Source organism: Triticum dicoccoides, chromosome 6B, assembly GCF_002162155.2.
Source record: "Triticum dicoccoides isolate Atlit2015 ecotype Zavitan chromosome 6B, WEW_v2.0, whole genome shotgun sequence".
Classification (NCBI taxonomy): domain Eukaryota; kingdom Viridiplantae; phylum Streptophyta; class Magnoliopsida; order Poales; family Poaceae; genus Triticum; species Triticum dicoccoides.
The window spans coordinates 62,565,440-62,584,512 of NC_041391.1; the positions used below are offsets into that span (position 1 = coordinate 62,565,440).

General features: G+C 43.9%; 1 protein-coding gene across 1 annotated transcript; it reads right to left on the reverse strand.

The window, feature by feature from the left end:
* Positions 1–7,646: 7,646 nt before the first annotated feature.
* Positions 7,647–12,466, reverse strand: LOC119321992 (OVARIAN TUMOR DOMAIN-containing deubiquitinating enzyme 1-like). Its single transcript, XM_037595490.1, has 10 exons — positions 11,862–12,466; positions 11,717–11,761; positions 11,052–11,138; positions 10,168–10,218; positions 9,530–9,667; positions 9,325–9,444; positions 8,733–8,794; positions 8,587–8,642; positions 8,407–8,510; positions 7,647–8,294 (listed from the first exon to the last, which is right to left on the reverse strand). Exons 1-10 carry the CDS (start codon positions 12,036–12,038, stop codon positions 7,935–7,937), a joined length of 1,200 nt encoding a protein of 399 aa, XP_037451387.1. The 5' UTR covers positions 12,039–12,466; the 3' UTR covers positions 7,647–7,934.
* Positions 12,467–19,073: the final 6,607 nt, after the last annotated feature.

Sequence of the window (19,073 nt, forward strand, 5' to 3'; positions counted from 1 at the left end):
CCATTGAAAACTACTCCATCTCATGTGATGATCGGACATGGTTTAGTTGATTTGGATCAAGTGATCACTTAGATGATTAGAGGGATGTCTATCTAAGTGGGAGTTCTTAAGTAACATGATTAATTGAACTTTAATTTATCATGAACTTAGTACTTGATAGTATTTTGCATGTCTATGTTGTTGTAGATAGATGGCCCATGCTGTTGTTCCGTTGAATTTTAATGCATTCATTGAGAAAGCAAAGTTGAAAGATGATGGTAGCAATTACACGGACTGGGTCCGTAACTTGAGGATTATCCTCATTGTTGCACAAAAGAATTATGTCCTGGAAGCACCGCTGGGTGCCAGGCCTGCTGCAGATGCAACTGACGACATTAAGAACGCCTGGCAGAGCAAAGCTGATGACTACTCGATAGTTCAGTGTGCCATGCTTTATGGCTTAGAACCGAGACTTCAACGACGTTTTGAACGTCATGGAGCATATGAGATGTTCCAGGAGTTGAAGTTAATATTTCAAGCAAATTCCTGGATTGAGAGATATGAAGTCTCCAATAAGTTCTACAGCTGCAAGATGGAGGAGAATAGTTCTGTTAGTGGACATATACTCAAAATGTTTGGGTATAATAATCACTTGATTCAACTGGGAGTTAATGTTCCTCATGATAGTGTCATTGACAGAATTCTTCAATCACTGCCACCAATCTACAAGAGCTTCGTGATGAACTATAACATGCAAGGGGTGGATAAGACAATTCCCGAGCTCTTTGCGATGCTAAAGGCTGCAGAGGTAGAAATCAAGAAGGAGCATCAAGTGTTGATGGTCAACAAGACCACCAGTTTCAAGAAAAAGGGTAAAGGGAAGAAGGGGAACTTCAAGAAGAATGGCAAGCAAGTTGCTGCTCAAGTGAAGAAGCCCAAGTCTGGACCTAAGCCTGAGACTGAGTGCTTCTACTACAAACAGACTGGTCACTGGAAGCGGAACTGCCCCAAGTATTTGGTGGATAAGAAGGATGGCAAGGTGAACAAAGGTATATGTGATATACATGTTATTGGTGTGTACCTTACTAATGCTCACAGTAGCACCTGGGTATTTGATACTGGTTCTGTTGCTAATATTTGCAACTCGAAACAGGGGCTACGGATTAAGCGAAGATTGGCTAAGGACGAGGTGACGATGCGCGTGGGAAATGGTTCCAGAGTCAATGTGATAGCCGTCGGCATGCTGCCTCCCCATCTACCTTTGGGATTAATTTTAGACTTGAATAATTGTTATTTGGTGCCAGCGTTGAGCATGAACATTATATCTCGATCTTGTTTAATGCGAGACGGTTATTCATTTAAATCAGAGAATAATGGTTGTTCTATTTATATGAGTAATATCTTTTATGGTCATGCACCCTTGAAGAGTGGTCTATTTATATTGAATCTCGGTAGTAGTGATACACATATTCATAATATTGAAGCCAAAAGATGCAGAGTTGATAATTATAGTGCAACTTATTTGTGGCACTGTCTTTTAGGTCATATTGGTGTAAAGCGCATGAAGAAACTCCATTCTGATGGACTTTTGGATCACTTGGTACTTGCGAACAATGACTCATGGGCAAGATGACTAAAACTCCGTTCTCCGGAACAATGGAGCGAGCAACAGATTTGTTGGAAATCATACATACTGATGTATGTGGTACGATGAATATTGAGGCTCGCGGCGGGTATCATTATTTTCTCACCTTCATAGATGATTTGAGAAGATATGGGTATATCTACTTGATGAAGCATAAGTCTGAAACATTTAAAAAGTTCAAAGAATTTCAGAGTGAAGTGGAAAATCATCGTAACAAGAAAATAAAGTTTCTACGATCCAATCATGGAGGAAAATATTTGAGTTACGAGTTTGGTCTTCATTTGAAACAATGCGAAATAGTTTCCCAACTCACGCCACCCAGAACACCACAGCGTAATTATTGGTGTGTCCGAATGTCGTAATCGTACTTTACTAGATATAGTGCGATCTATGATATCTCTTACTGATTTACCGCTATCGTTTTGGGGTTATGCTTTAGAGACGGATGCATTAACGTTAAATAGGGAACCATCTAAATCCGTTGAGACGACGCCTTATGAACTGTGGTTTGGCAAGAAACCAAAGTTGTCGTTTCTTAAAGTTTGGTGCTGCGATTATGTGAAAAGCTTCAACCTGATAAGCTCGAACCCAAATCGGAGAAATGTGTCTTCATAGGATACCCAAAGGAGACTGTCGGGTGCACCTTCTATCACAGATCCGAAGGCAAGACACTCATTGCTAAGAATGGATCCTTTCTAGAGAAGGAGTTTCTCTCGAAAGAAGGGAGTGGGAGGAAAGTAGAATTTGATGAGGTAACTGTACCTGCTCCCTTATTGGAGAGTAGTTCATCACAGAAATCTGTTCCTGTGACTTCTACACCAATTAGTGAGGAAGTTAATGATGATGATCATGTTACATCAGATCAAGTTACTACTGAACCTCGTAGGTCAACCATAGTAAGATCTGCACCAGAGTGGTATGATAATCCTGTTCTGGAGGTCATGTTACTAGACCATGACGAACCTACGAACTATGAGGAAGCGATGATGAGCCCAGATTCTACAAAATGGCTTGAGGCCATGAAATCTGAGATGGGATCAATGTATGATAACAAAGTGTGGACTTTGGTTGACTTGCCCGATGATCGGCAAGCCATCGAGAATAAATGGATCTTCAAGAAGAAGACTAACACTGACGGTAATGTTACTGTCTACAAAGCTCGGACTTGTTGCGAAAGGTTTTTGACAAGTTCAAGGAGTTGACTATGATGAGACTTTCTCACCCGTAGCGATGCTTAAGTCTGTCCGAATCATGTTAGCAATTGCCGCATTTGATGATTATGAAATTTGGCAAATGGATGTAAAGACTACATTCCTAAATGGATTTCTGGAAGAAGAGTTGTATATGATGCAACCTGAAGGTTTTATTGATCCAAAGGATGCTAACAAAGTGTGCAAGCTCTAGCGATCCATCTATGGACTGGTGCAATCATCTCGGAGTTGGAATAAACGTTTTGATAGTGTGATCAAAGCATATGGTTTTATATAGACTTTTGGAAAAGCCTGTATTTACAAAGAAAGTGAGTAGGAGCTCTATAGCATTTCTAATATTATATGTGGATGACATATTGTTGATTGGAAATGATATAGAATTTTTGGATAGCATAAAAGGATACTTGAATAAGAGTTTTTCAATGAAAGACCTCGGTGAAGCTGCTTATATATTGGCATCAAGATCTATAGAGATAGATCAAGACACCTAATTGGACTTTCACAAAGCACATACCTTGATAAAGTTTTGAAGAAGTTCAAAATGGATCAAGCAAAGAAAGGGTTCTTGCCTATGTTACAAGGTGTGAAGTTGAGTCATACTCAATGCCCGACCACTGCAGAAGATAGAGAGAAAATGAAAGATGTTCCCTATGCTTCAGCCATAGGCTCTATCATGTATGCAATGCTGTGTACCAGACCTGATGTGTGCCTTGCTATTAGTTTAGCAGGGAGGTACCAAAGTAATTCAGGAGTGTATCACTGGACATCGGTCAAGAACATCCTGAAATACCTGAAAAGGACTAAGGATATGTTTCTCTTTTATGGAGGTGACAAAGAGTTCGTCGTAAATGGTTACGTCGATACAAGCTTTGACACTGATCCGGATGACTCTAAGTCACAAACCGGATATGTGTTTATATTGAACGGTGGAGCTGTCAGTTGGTGCAATTCTAAGCAAAGCGTCGTGACGGGATCTACATGTGAAGCAGAGTACATAGCTGCTTCGGAAGCAGCAAATGAAGGAGTTCATATCCGATCTACGTGTCATACCTAGTGCATCGGGTCCAATGAAAACCTTTTGCGACAATACTGGAGCTATTGCCTTGGCGAAAAAATCCTGATTTCACAGGAGAACCAAGCACATCAAGAGACGCTTCAATTCCATCCGCGATCTAGTCAAGGAGGGAGACATAGAAGTTTGCGAAATACATACAGATCTGAATGTTGCAGACCCGTTGACTAAGCCTCTTCCACGAGCAAAACATGATTAGCACCAATACTCCATGTGTGTTAGAATCATTACTGTGTAATCTAGATTATTGACTCTAGTGCAAGTGGGAGACTGAAGAAAATATGCCCTAGAGGCAATAATAAAGTTGTTATTTATATTTCCTTATATCATGATAAATGTTTATTATTCATGCTGGAATTGTATTAACCGGAAACTTAGTACATGTGTGAATACATAGACAAACAGAGTGTCACTACTATGCCTCTACTTGACTAGCTCGTTGAATCAAAGATGGTTAAGTTTCCTAGCCATAGACATGAGTTGTCATTTGATTAACGGGATCATATCATTAGAGAATGATGTGATTGAATTGACCCATTCCGTTAGCTTAGCATTCGATCGTTTAGTATATTGCTATTGCTTTCTTCATGACTTATACATGTTCCTATGACTATGGGATTATGCAACTCCCAAATACCAGAGGAACACTTTGTGTGCTACCAAATGTCACAACGTAACTGGGTGATTATAAAGGTGCTCTACAGGTGTCTCCGATGGTACTTGTTGAGTTGGCATAGATCGAGATTAGGATTTGTCACTCCGATTGTCGGAGAGGTATCTCTGGGCCCTCTCAGTAATACACATCACTATAAAGCCTTGCAAGCAATGCAACTAATGAGTTAGTTGAGGGATGATGTATTACGGAATGAGTAAAGAGACTTGTCGGTAACGAGATTGAACTAGGTATTGAGATACCGACGATCGAATCTCGGGCAAGTAACATACCGATGACAAAGGGAACAACGTATGTTATTATGCGGTTTGACCGATAAAGATCTTCGTAGAATATGTAGGAGCCAATAAGAGCATCCAGGTTCCGCTATTGGTTATTGACCGGAAACGAGTCTCGGTCATGTCAACATAGTTCTCGAACCCGTAGGGTCCGCACGCTTAACGTTCGATGACGATCGGTATTATGAGTTTATGTGATTTGATGTACCGAAGGTAGTTCGGAGTCCCGGATGTGATCACAGACATGACGAGGAGTCTCAAAATGGTCGAGACATAAAGATTGATATATTGGATGACCATATTCGGACATCGAAAGTGTTTCGGGTGGTTTCGGAGAAAATCGGAGTGCCGGAGGGGTTACCACAACCCCCCAGGGAAGTATTGGGCCTTAGTGGGCCTGAAGGGAGAGAGAGGGCAGCAGCCCAGGAGGTGGCGCCCCCCCCCCTCCCATGAGGAGTCCGAATTGGACTAGGGGAGGGGGGCGCGGCCCCTCTTTCCCTCTCCCTCTCCCTCTCTTTCCTTCCCGCTTCCCTCTTCCTAGTTGGACTAGAAAAGGAGAGTCCTACTCCCACTAGGAGGAGGACTCCCCCCTCCTTGGCGCGCCCCAAGGGCCGGCCTGCCCCCCCCCCCCTTGCTCCTTTATATAGGGGGGCAGGGGGCACCCTAGAACACACAAGTTGATTGTTCCAAGCCGTGTGCGGTGCCCCCCTCCACCATAGTCCACCTCGATCATATCGTAGCGGTGCTTAGGCGAAGCCCTGCAACATCATCACCGTTATCACACCGTCGTGCTGACGGAACTCTCCCGTGAAGCTCTGCTGGATCGGAGTTCGTGGGACGTCATCGAGCTGAACGTGTGCTGAACTCGTAGGTGCCGTGCGTTCGGTACTTGGATCGGTCGGATCGTGAAGACGTACGACTACATCGACCGCATTCTCATAACGCTTCCGCTTATGGTCTACGAGGGTACGTGGACGACACTCTCCCCTCTCCTTGCTATGTATCACCATGATCTTGCGTGTGCGTAGGAAATTTTTGGAAATTACTATGTTCCCCAACAGCATGTAGAGCCTGCAGGTAGGTGCCCAGGTGTGCTATAGTACAAAATATTTTGCAGTTCAAGCTTGCACTGATATGTTGCATTGAATTACATGTTGGCTCAGCTATGCACGTGTACGGTTTTAGATGGCAAAGTACAAGCACCTATAAAATCTAGAGACACTATGGCTGTAGATATTTCTGAGTTACACCTGTCCAGCTCCAATAGAGGAGCAGGACCATGCTATAGTAACCATCACCACATACGAGGACGCGACTCTCCTGACGTGCCGTGGTGTTCACTGACATGTGGCCCCAGGCCCACACGCCAATGGCTCAACGTCAGGGTGTCGTACGTTAGAGGATCCGATTTATAAATTTGAGATTTATCATGTGGCGATTGTCACGGCTAAGACCCATTTGGGGTGTGACATATCCGCACATAATTACCCTAGTCGACAATATGTTGGCTCGGTTCATAGGATATCGTCGAAGTTGTCTTGCGAAGTAGTGGCCCAGTTTATGTTTGGTAGATGTCTCATGGTAAAATGGGGTAGGAGTGGATGACAGAGGTGATCCAGGTCATGCATATCTGAATTGGATGAGCGGGAGTGCCTAATCGCCATGGAGAGGCATAGCTCGCTACGTCTTACTGTTTCTTAATTGTGTATCAGCAAACTCGATCAATCTATCATATTTTGTGTTTTTCTTTACGGTTTCCATTGATTTTTTTATTGTGTTTTTCTTATTGTGAGACGTAGCTCCACCTCGGCATTGGCGTTAGCAGATGCGTCACCTTAGTGGGCCGACCTAGTGAAGTGGTTTTCGTGAAGGTTCTGAGGATTTGTTCATGGAACCTTTCATTGGTTTTAGGAAGGTTCCATGTGATTTTTCTTTCTTTTTGTGTTTTTCTTTACGGTTTTCATTGTTTTTTCTTTTTCTTTTGATTTTTGACTTGTTCTTTTTTCTAATACATGCTGATTTTTAATACATATTTTAAATTCTTCGTACAAATGTTGCACATTTGTTTGATATATGACGAACTTTTAAAAATTGTTTAAACATATTTTAAAAAAGTCTCTAACATATTATCAAAACGTGTGAACATTTTCTTCATGCAAATATTTTTCTTATAATTATGCGGACATTTTTTTACATTGTATAAAATTTTATAAAAATGTCACGAACATATTTTAAAAATGTGTGAATATTTTTTTAATGTCACAAACTTTTTTATTGCTAAAAGAACTTCCTCCATCCCAAAATATAAGATCATTTTTTACACTAATCTTGCATTTTAGGACGGATGGAGTATCTTTTAAATTACTCAAACATTTTTCTACATTGTATAAATATCCTTTAAAATGTCAAGAATATTTTTTTGAAGCACGTGAACATTTTTTACATTGTATATTTTTTGAATGACACAAACATATTTTTGAGAAGTGTGAACATTTTTTGAATGTGTGCCATTTTCCCTTCTTGTAGATTGTATTGATGTGTTGAACCTTATTCCAAAGCTGGAGCCCACACTGGATGACACCACATCTGCAAAGATTGCGGTTTCTACAACTTCCACTGATGTAGAAATGTGCCTCATGCCTGAATCAATAGGTACAACAAGTTGTCTTAACCACGTTTTGGCAGTTTGGTACATTACAAAGTAATACCAGCCAGGTTGTTGTGATTCGAACAGCTTCACAAAGCAGGCAGGGTAATATGAGTAAATTCTTCGAAAACAGCTTCATCCTTAGCACCAAACTGATCAATCAATTATACCAGCCAGTGGCATCAGCAGTATGTATCGCTGCCAACATTAGAAAGAAATTCTTTCAAAGAATGCACAAGTATACCAGCCAACAATTCAAACAATACCACAAGTTTTTCTCCCTATCGAAGAAGAGCACACAAGTGTATATGCTATGCCTACCCCAACTTCATCACTGCATGTAGATATCTGGAGGATGATATGCCTACCACTAATCTCATTCATATGCAGCAGCCCTAGTCAACTTTAATCCAGTGGAATCTATTCACTTCAACTCTGATCAGCAGGATCGTCTCTCTGGGAAGCCTGATGACTTGAACTCTGATCAGCAGGATGTTTTCTCTGGGAAGTCTGTTGATTTGAACCCTGATCAGCAGCATGTTCTATCTGGGAAGCCTGATGACTTGAACTCTCAGCAGAAGGAGCACGTGGGTAGATGATTTCGTAGTGATTTGCCGAGTACAGCAGGGTCACTCTCGGACGGGGAACTCCAGGACCAGTGTAGATATCTGGATCATATCCTCCTCGGACTCGCTCCACTCTGAGGGGTACCTCAAGCGCTGTTGCCAAGGCCAACATCATAACATGATCCGTGAACCGACGAGCTGGAGTGACGCGCCAAAAGCACCACTGTACATACAACAACAATAACAGGTTAGGTAAATTGAGTGTCATGTATCCAACAATGGATGCATCGGAAATCAGCACAACGGTAATGTAAGGGAGAATATGCATCACAGACATCTTCCAGATTGTAATTTCCTCTGAGCCCTGGTATAAGCGGTTCATACACCTCCCTGTGCGAGCACATCTGGATAGCTACTACTAATCTGAGGAAAATGAAAACTAACCAAGAAAATGTGTCAGAAACATGAATTGTGACGGACAAAAGGAAATATGACTTCAAGGGTGTTTCTCTCACTGTCTAGTGTCGTATCATCCTTGCTGAAGAACTTGAGAAGTTTCTCTTTACGGCGGCTAAAAATGGCACATATTATGGCAGTGAGATGGAATGCATTCGGCCACAATACTATGATGGAATTGCAGAAAACCAAGCAAGTCAAAAACCTGCTAGTTGATTCTCTGCCATGTTTCCGTCTCATTATTTTCTTGATCAGATTCTTAAATGCCTGAAAGAACCAGCGACTCAATAATTCGCAGTTGATAATCATATATCATAGGTTAAAATGATACATACAGAATACTGATCAATGGCAAGATATAAAAGAACACACCTAAGATAACTCGCCTGAGAAGCTTTAGTCGTTAAGCATATACTATAGCTAGTAACAGAACAGTGAGGTGGCTATACAATAATAACCAGTAGGTGAGCATTGTTGCAGTGCTCAAACAAGCATAAAATTATGTTACTTCCTTATTGTATTGACGTTCCTTTGCAAGTAAATTTTCTTAAGGCCATTGCTACAATCGGGTCGTTAACTTTACAATAAACTTCAAATTTGTGTTTCTGCCAACAGTGCATAAAACTGTGGTGACCACTACTGTTAAGCAATTGTGAATCTCCTGCAAATGACAAACAAAGTGTTGTACTGTAACCTGAATGGAATCATCATCCCTTGCAAGCATGTTTATCCAAGAAAGAACATTACCCTCAAAAAAAGAGAAGGAAAGAACAAGTATGGAGAAGGCGAGAACTTACTTTGCTGCTCCTGCGAAAGTCAGAGTTCCATCGAAGATTTGCATGTTGCATGGACATTCTTTCAACAACACGAAGGAGACGATGTTCCTCATGTGTGTCCTGCCTATCAATAACTTGCTCCTGTTGTACATTCACGAAAACAGAGAAAGTTAATAAATAACTAAACCTACATCCTATGATGATGAAAAGAGGGGAGGACGATTACAAGGTACGAAAATATGAAGCTCCTGTAGAAACACTCCCCATCTCCAATCACTGATCTATATTCTGAATAGGCATCAAGATGGTTTGCCTCGTCAGAAGCAAGCCTATGATGCCTTCTGACTTCAGTGATGGGATGTGTCTGCAACGAACGCAAAAATATGAGAATTCAAATTACGCTGAGTTGAACATGGAAACAACATATCTAAAAATGTGATGGAAATTTTGTTTTCATTCAAATCTTCAGGTTTCCATGTTCTCTGGAAATGTTTGAAACCGCTAGTATATAATCCCATCATTGATACTGATTGGTTGTTGTTCAGTAAGAAAACAAGAAGATGTCTATTAACACATGATAAACACAAGAACAGTTTATAAAGAGAACAATTCAGGTCCCATCAGATTATCACAACCAAGACTTAATACACAATTTAGTACTAACTCTGTAAACTAATATAAGAGCTTTTAGATCACTAAGGTAGTGATCTAAACGCTCTTATATTAATTTACGGAGGGAGTATTTATAAAGAGAACATAATCCTTCTGAACCACTAATCACAGTATCTTCTGATATAGGGCTTTGATCCTGATTTTTCTTGCACTTCCATTTTGAAAATTACATCAGGCAAAATGGAGACAAACCTGGTGGTTCACATGTTCCGAACATATTTCCCTTCCTTCTCTACGAAAAATCTATTTGACAGGAAATGAAGAAAACGAAGTTAAAGACCATACATCCTGCCAGTCTTACAATTGTACAGAATCAACAAGATCGAGTATTTAAAAACAAAGAAATAAGGGAATGAAAAATAATGGAATTAACAAACAAGCAGTCAATTTTTTTTTCCTTTTCCCTGTCAAAAGGAAAAATAATACTGTATAGCAAGACCACAAAACATGTGCATCCAAAGCTTCTTTATTTTTGGCAACTATTTACATGAATTATATTCTGGGGCTTCTGAACCAGTTCCAGGTACCAATCGACATAATGGCGGAACTTCTCGAGCAAATCCTAAAGTGGTCGCCGATTTTGCATGTGAATGGCAAACGATTTACAGGAATTATGTCCAATTATGCAGTCTTGAACTAATGTCTAGATCAAAGTTCCTGATAACAGCATCTGTTTGCAAAGGAAGCTCATACATTTGACTTCAGGCCCTGTTGCCAAAATATTGCAGTAGGACATGACCTCATGATTTCCCCACATTTTACAGACAACAGTTTCGACAAGATAGCCATTTGCTTCAAAATACAATGCCAGATTGTGGAAAGATCCACGAGCGCCAAGGGCATTTGTACTTCTGCCAACATTTGTCCAAGATTCCTCCTCTACACTAGGATGCCACATGACGCTCTAACCAAGATTTCATGCCTTGATTACACTAACAGGTCCAAGAATTTAACATGAACAAACAGAAACCAAAGAAAACCAAAAAATCCCAGTTCCATTTTCTATGCACAGAAAATCCCAGTTCATACCACCCGAGAATCACAAGTGAGAAGAGCGGACAAGATTCAGGCCATACCTTGTTCTTGATCTGAGTCCAGTTTATACCTAGTTTGCCTTGCTTGGGTTTCACCTTTACCACAACCTTTACTTGTGATAGTTTCTCCTGCTCCACAGAATTAGCATCAAGATCACATATTCCGGATTAGCAAGGGCGAAAGGGCTAACAAGATTGAAATATTTGAGTTATTCCTATGAATCGAGTTTTGAGGCTTCGGAGCCAGTTTCAGCCTTTTAGGCAACAGATGACAAAAGACAAAAGCATAGAGCAATGTAATCCCGAGCAAGCATTCGGATTAACTTCCCCTATAACATTAACACCATTCATCTACACTGGAAACTGATACATTTTGGCATCAAGATTTCTTGCCCAAATATGACAGCAACCACTGCCAAGACATGATCCTCATATCTCCCCACATTTTTCACTTGCAGCAAAAGTGCAAAACATGCTATCATACCAAACCAAATAGAAGAATCAATTAGCACAAGCCTGGACGCCTAAATCTTGAACAGTTGCGAATAATCACAACAAGATCCGTGCCTACCTCTAAATTTCATAACGCACCGCAAGAAGAACTCAAGTAATAATCAGGAAATGCTTAATCGCCAAACTGCCCCAACATTTTAACAGACTACAGCAAGAAATTCCGAGCAAGCAAGAAGACCAGATTGATGCCATACCTGTTCCTTCCTATACATCGCCTCTTCCGCGCGCAACGAGTCGTACTGCCCAAGAGGAAACCAAGAAACGCTCAAGAACGCACTACAGAGACAGAGACTCCAAGAACTCCAAGAAACAACAAGAGCACGTCGCAGAGGCCGTCACCTGCTGTTCCCGTCGCCTGTTGTCCTCGTCGACGGCCGCCTGCACTCTCGCCAGCCGCTCGAGCAACGACTGCGCAACCAGCTTGGGGTCGACCGACGGCGCCGCCTCGTCGGGCTCTTCCCGTAGCCCGATCGCCCCGTCGACGGCCGCTTGCTCTCGCACCAGCCGATCGATCATCCCGTGGTCGAACGACGGATGCGCCGCCGCGTTGGGCTCCTCCCTCGTGTCCGCCACCAAGGGGTCGCTCCACGTAGCCCGCGCCCTGCCGCCGCGGGCTCTGAGTTCGGCGGCGGCGCTCGACTCCGTGACCCCGTCTCCGAAGGCCCCGGCTCTGAATGCCGCGGCGTAGTCGGGGGAGGAGGAGGAGGAGCTGCTGCTGCCCGCGGGGCTAGGAGGAGGAGGAGGAATGACCCAGGGCGGCAGCGGGGGCACCGGATCCTTGCCCTTCCGGGGGTCGAACACCGTGGCGGGGCTCGGAGGAGGAGGAATGACCCAGGGCGGCAGCAGGGGCACCGGATTCTTGCCCTTCCGGGGGTCGAACACCGTCGCGGGGGTCGACCCATCGGCGCCGCCTCCGGCCTGCTCGAGGTGGAGGGGCGTCGTGCGGGGAGGTGGCGGCGCAGCGGCGGTTGGGGAGGAGGCGTTGGAGTTGGAGCCCCCATCGGAGGCCGGTTCTTCGACGCGGTCCTCCTCGACCGGTTCTGCTGCTCCTGTGCCCGAACCGGGTGGCTCCATCGCGGCGGGAGGAGTCGCGTGGCAATTCCGCTAACTCGCGGGGGGCGTGGAGAAGAAACTTGTGGAGGGTGCCGGATGGAAAATGGGAGAAGCTTTGACGGCTATTTATTTGGAAAACCTGATGGCGGTTTGGTCCCTTGGGAGTTTTATTTTCTTCAAACAACTCCACGTTGAACCACAAAAAAAAAAATCCCGTTGAGCCATATTAGTGCAGGGTAGGCACACAGGTCCATTTGCAGATACAACCCACATGAAACATATATTTGTTTACAAGAAAGGCATTCGGGGACACATGACCAATCCACCGCCAATGGGCGGGATGCGTGTTACATAGGTTGCATCCGTGCACAACGCCAGCACCGGGTAGCCATCAGGCGATGCCTCCGCTCAAAATATTCAATCTGTCACTAGTAAGTCGGGCTCTCGTTGCCACCGCGAAGAGCTGAGATTAAACAAACAGTATCAGAAAAGGGCAAGAACCAAGAAAAACGAGAAATGAGATTATAAAGTCTTGGTTTGCCAAAAGCAGCAACGAAGTCGCCAATGATGCACATAGTGAATAAAGCATAGTCTTGGCAAACTCGGACCAGATGTGAACAATTCTTGGATGACAACAAATGATGAGACAACGAGTAAATGGCACCATGATACCATCCTTCCACCTAAGCCAAGTACCCTAGAGAGGGCCTCCAAAATCGGAAGCAGAAGAGGATAACATAAGAAGAACAAAGGATCCACGTTGATCCACAAAAATATGCTCCATGTTGAACCACATTAGTACAGGGTAGGCACACAGGTCCATTTGCAAATACAGCCCACATGAAATATATTTTTTATGAGAAAGGCATTCGGGGACACGTGACCAATCTGCCATCAAAGGGCGGGATAAATGTAATTAAGACGCGATACATGACAGCGGCTGAGAGCGCGCCAAGTGACACGCTCTCAACCCACCCCAAGTGACTCTTGGGGGCTCTCGAACGAGCGCTCCTCAATTGAGTTGCTCTTTCAATTTGACGCAAAACGCGTCCAATAGGAGCTCCCGCATGAGAAGTTGTTTCTAATAATTGCGAGAAGGTGTTTCTATGTATAGGTTTGGGATGTATCTGGTGCACGGGGGCAATTGGTGCTGCCGATGCACCCTCCCCGTTGCAGATTAAAAAATGTTCGAAAAAAATTAGTGCATTGACACAACATCAATGTATGTTGTTAAAAAAATTAAAATCAAAATTCAAAACATTGTTTGAGATACCAAAATGACAAATTTGACACTGAATAGTACATAACACAAGTTTTTTCGCTTACACCCCACATCATTTTATTAAAGCTCACCCATAAAGATACAAAAGGTTCCTCAAGGAGAGGAAGAAAAACAGAAAAGAAAGGGCTATACAAGACAGGCTACACTAAGCTAAAAAGGAAAAGGACTAGGGACTAACACTAAGAAAAAGGAAAATACATCTGTGGAACACCTCAAGGAGGTAAGAAGTCATACATAACACAAGTTGGGCTTAAGTTTTGGCCCATTCATACATTCATGTCAAATTTGTTATTTTTGTATCTTGACCAATGTTTTGAATTTTGCTTTGAATTTTTGTGACAAATTGTTGTGTCGATCCACTAATTTTTTTTCCCGAATTTCTGCAAAGATGTTTGAATGCGCAACGGGGTTTGGTGCACTGGTGCACAGGTTTTTACCAAGTGTTCAGGGGCCCCAGTATGAAGGCACGGGCCCATTACCTTGCTTATTTAGCGTGTATGATCGTGTATATACAGCCTGTAACCGTCATGATTCCCAAAGCAACTAGTTAAAGAGCGCTCCTTCGGGAGCCTCGCAACGATTAGCGTCATTTGGTGCGTTCTCAGCCATTCGCCACGGGTCGCGTTCTGGACGCTTCCTTTGGATTTTGTTTTCTTTTTATTTTTCCGCACGCGTTTTCGGCTTTTTAAACGGTTTTTTTTCGGGGTTTTTCGACGTTTTGGGTTTTCCCCCGGTCTTCCTTAGCTTTTCGATAAAAAAAATTGGAAAAAAATATTTTGCGTGAAAAAACGTGTTTTCTTTTTTCTTTCTTTCACGAGAGTCACGGTTTTTCTTCCGTGAGAGGCACGGTTGTGCTTTAGCGAAAGTCACGCCCGTGCCTCTCGGAAACGGAAAAAAATGCGTTTTCTGTTTTTTTCTTTCGAGAGAGTCACGGTTTTTCTTCCGCGAGAGGCACAGTTATGCTTTAGCGAGAGTCACGGCCGTGCCTTTCGGAAACAGAAAAAAACGCGTTTTTTTCTTTCGCGAGAGTTACGGTTTTGCTTCTGCGAGAGGCATGGTTGTGCTTTCGCGAGAGTCACAGCCGTGCCTTTCGGAAAGGGAAAAACAAAACGCGTTTTTTTGTTTTTTTCTTTCGCGAGAGTCACAATTTTGCTTCCGCGAGAGGCACGGGTGTGCTCGTGACTCTCGGAAAGAGAAAAACAAAACACGTTTTATTTTTATTTTCTTTCACGGGAGTCACGCTTTTGCTTCCGCGAGAGGCACGGTTATGCTTTCGCAAGAGTCACGGATGTGCCTCTCGGAAAGGGAAAAAACCGCGTTCTCTGTTTTTTTTCTTTCCCGAGAGTCAAGTTATTGCTTCCGCGAGAGGCACGGTTGTGCTTTCGCGAGAGTCACGGCTGTGCCTCTCGGAAACGAAAAAAACGCGTTTTCTGTTTTTTTCCTCCACGAGAGTCATGGTTTTGCTTACACAAGAGGCACGGTTGTGATTTCACGAGAGGCACGGGCGTGCCTCTTTCAGAAAGGGAAAAAACTCGTGCTCCTGGTTCGGTTTTTTCATCCGATTTTTTTCGTGAAAATAAAGTTCGTCAAAACCTATCAACATGGGATCTAGTTTTGAAGATCTCGACGCGAGGAACCCAACGGTGAAAATGTTTCGAGATTTGGACGCAGGGTTTGAGAGATAAAACGTTTTGAATAAACGAATCTACAAAAAAAGGAAAACTTCCATGTTGCGACAAGTGGCATGCTTCATGTGCACCACTTGTCGCGACCCGGGAAAGTGAAGTGTTCTTTGCAAGGAGTACTTCTTAATTAGTGATATCACACAATCCCACGTAGTAAGGACGATCCAGTCTTTTATACTCTGTTTATTTACAAAGTTAGTTACGATTGTATCGTTGTTGCCAAGGCTCCTCATATAAAAGGATCAACAAAGGCCATGTTTGTTTCTGATTCTGAGATCAGATTCAGCTTTGCCAGTGAAGCCGAATCTGGAATTTGAAACAAACAGCTATTTGGAATCAGCTTTGCCAGTGAAGCTGAATCTGGTTTTAGGCCATTTTTAGTGCAATTTCCTGAAGCACCTCAAAGTGTACTTCGGTGGCGAAGCTGATTCACAGAATCAGCTTCGTCACTGAAGCAAATCCATGGGTGACTAAAATCCAAGTGAAGCAGAAACAAACAGTGCCAAAGTCGTTGTCATAGCCTGGTTTTTGCCCTCTTTTTCTTTGCTTGATTTTCATCTGAATTGGTTTTGGATTTGGAGTTTTGAATCATTTCATTTGGACTTGATCACCTGGGTATCCCTTGATTTTCACCCAAGTGCCCCCTCTCCTCTTCTAATCCATCATTTCACCCCTGGCCAACCCAACAATATTGCTTGGAATATTTTTCTTAAATGAAAAATATTCATTTTGCTTCTTAAACCCTAGCTAAACTCTTTAACCTCCAAAGCAACCCTCATTTCTGTTGCCCTAAAAATTCTGAGAAAAATCCCAAATATTCTTTGGACCCTAGGGCACATTTTTGAGCAAAAATATTGCACCACTTTTTGGAGTATTTTGGCTACAGAAAATATTTTCACTTCTGGGCTGAAATGGTAGTTTCCACAGCAACTACCTTTTTACTAGCTCCAACGTAGCTGATTTTCCCTGTGCTTATTCACCTTAGTAAGAGTTAGTAAAACCCCAAAGCTCAGCCCTTGAATCCCTGTGGTTTGACCACAGTAACTATTCAAAGTTTCTGTTCACAGTAGCTAAAAATGTTCGAAAAAAAATTAGTGCATTGACATAACGTCAATGTATGTTGTTACAAAAATTAAAATCAAAATTTGAAACATTGTTTGAGATACAAAAATGACAAATTTGACACTGAATAGTACATAACACAAGTTGGGCTTAAGTTTTGGCCCATTTATACATTCATGTCAAATTTGTTATTTTTGTATCTTGACCAATGTTTTGAATTTTTGTGACAAGTTGTTGTGTCAATCCACCATTTTTTTCTGAATTTTTGCAAAGATGTTTGAATGTGCAACGGGGTTTGGTGCACTGGTGCACAGGTTTCTACCAAGTGTTCAGGAGGCCCAGTACGAAGGCACGAGCCCATTACCTCGCTTGTTTAGCGGGTACGATCGTGTATATACAACCTGTAACCGCCACGATCCCACGTCGTAAGGACGAGCGAGTCTTTTAGAGTAATGCTACTCATACATAAGTTTACATGGGTTTTACAAATAGATGGGTTGTGATTGGAGGTTAAGGGGGAGGAGGGGCCTACCCCATGAAAATCAGGGGATGGTTAGTTACAAATGGTACGTTTACAATTATTGATCTGTTTATTTACAAAGTTTTTTCGAGAGTACGTTTATTTATAAAGTTAGTTACGATTGTATCGTTGTTGCCGAGGCTCCTCATATAAAAGGATCAACAAAGTCAAACCTTCAGTTCACCCAGCCCATCGACAGCGCACGCACGTGCAATGGCTAGCCAGGAGGAGCAGCCCGACTGGTTGGACCTCCCCTCCGATCTACTCACCATCATCGCGCGGAGGTCCCGCGACGCCATCACCGGGCTCGCCGCGTTCCGCTCCGTGTGCCGGGCATGGCGCGCCGCGGCAGGGCCAGCGCCGCGCCTCCTGCTCCCCCGTGTCCGCGCCTCCCACACGGTTGTCTTCCCCTTGTCCCGCGGCTGGTCCCTCGTCCTCGACACTCGCGACGCCTCCTGCCACGTCTCGCACCTGGCCACCCGCGCCACGGCGGCCCTGCCCAAGCTCAACGCCGTCCGCGACGGCCCAGGCAGCGACGTCGTCCGGCACGTAAGGTACGTGTACTGCAACGACCTGGACACGGCGCAGTGCAGCAACTATATGTTCCCGATCTACCTCGACTTCACAGACTACTTACGCTTCGCCGTCAACCTCCCGACCGGCGCCCCGGCGCCGGCGGCGGGCATGACGGTCATGATGTACCACGTGATGCACGGGCACACGGGCATGCTCTTCTGCCGCCCCGGCGACGCGGCATGGACCAAGGTGGAGAAGCCCCGCCGCGTAGGCTACGGCTACTTCGACTTCGCCTACCATGACGGGAAGATGTTCGGCATGGACACCAACGGCGAGATGGCGGTGTTCGACGCCGCCACGCTCGGCGCCCTACAGCTGGTCGCGCGTCCGCCGGACATGCCCGACCTCAGCAGCAAGATGTACGGCTCCAGCTGCCCTCGGAAGGAAGAGTTGGATTACGTGCACCTCGTCGCGTTGCCGAGCAAGCTGGTCCTGGTCGTGGCAAGGACCACCGTCAAGTCGTCCCGGCCGGTGGCCTTCGACCTCTTCGAGCTGGTCGCTTCTCCGGCGCCTGACGGGCAGCTCGCATGGCGCAAGGTGGCCGAGGCTGGTAACTACGAATTGTTCGTCGATAGGTACCACGCAACCTTCTGGGAAAATGACGGCGCCAATGGGGGCGGAACTCGGATCTACTACGTCCATGACAAGAAGAAGGTTTCTACCGTCGCGGCATACTGCTACAGCACGCAGGAAAACAAGTTGGAATGCGTCTACAGGTCACCGGAGGATGATGGCCTTCCCGACTGCTTAACTAGGCCTAGTTGGTTTGTTCCTTAGCTTGCTAGCTATTTTAATTATGTAATTATTGAGTATTATCAACATGCCCGTGCGTCCGAAGATATTTTTTCCTAAACGGTGGTAAAAGTTTTGCCTCGTCGATTAATTAAAAAGAAAAAAATTGTCCAGTTATTTAATGGAAAATCGATACAGAACGATCATATGTGAATTACTCACAAAGTATGAACCCTATGACCGCATATTTGAACCAACAAACACTCTAAACACGCAACAACCACAAACGCCATGCAATCGAAAAAGATACTCTGAATAAGAACACCGCAAGTAGAGACAAAGGATACCACCAAATCCACTCTGACAAACCAAACCATGAGGACGATCTAAGAGACTAGGACCGTCCATGAAGCAGCCAGGGGCACCTATCCGAAGTTGCAGTTGTAAAGAGGGCACAACCAAAATTTGATTCTCCATCTAAGACTAGGCACTGTTTATCCACAGATATTCACTAATGCCAAGGGTCAAATTTCACCGTATTCAAAGCCATGTTGCTGATATAGCTTATTAGGCATTTCATTACTGAAGATATGTTTAGGCAGATGCGGTTTTACAAAATTTGCAATCAGAAAACCAATTTC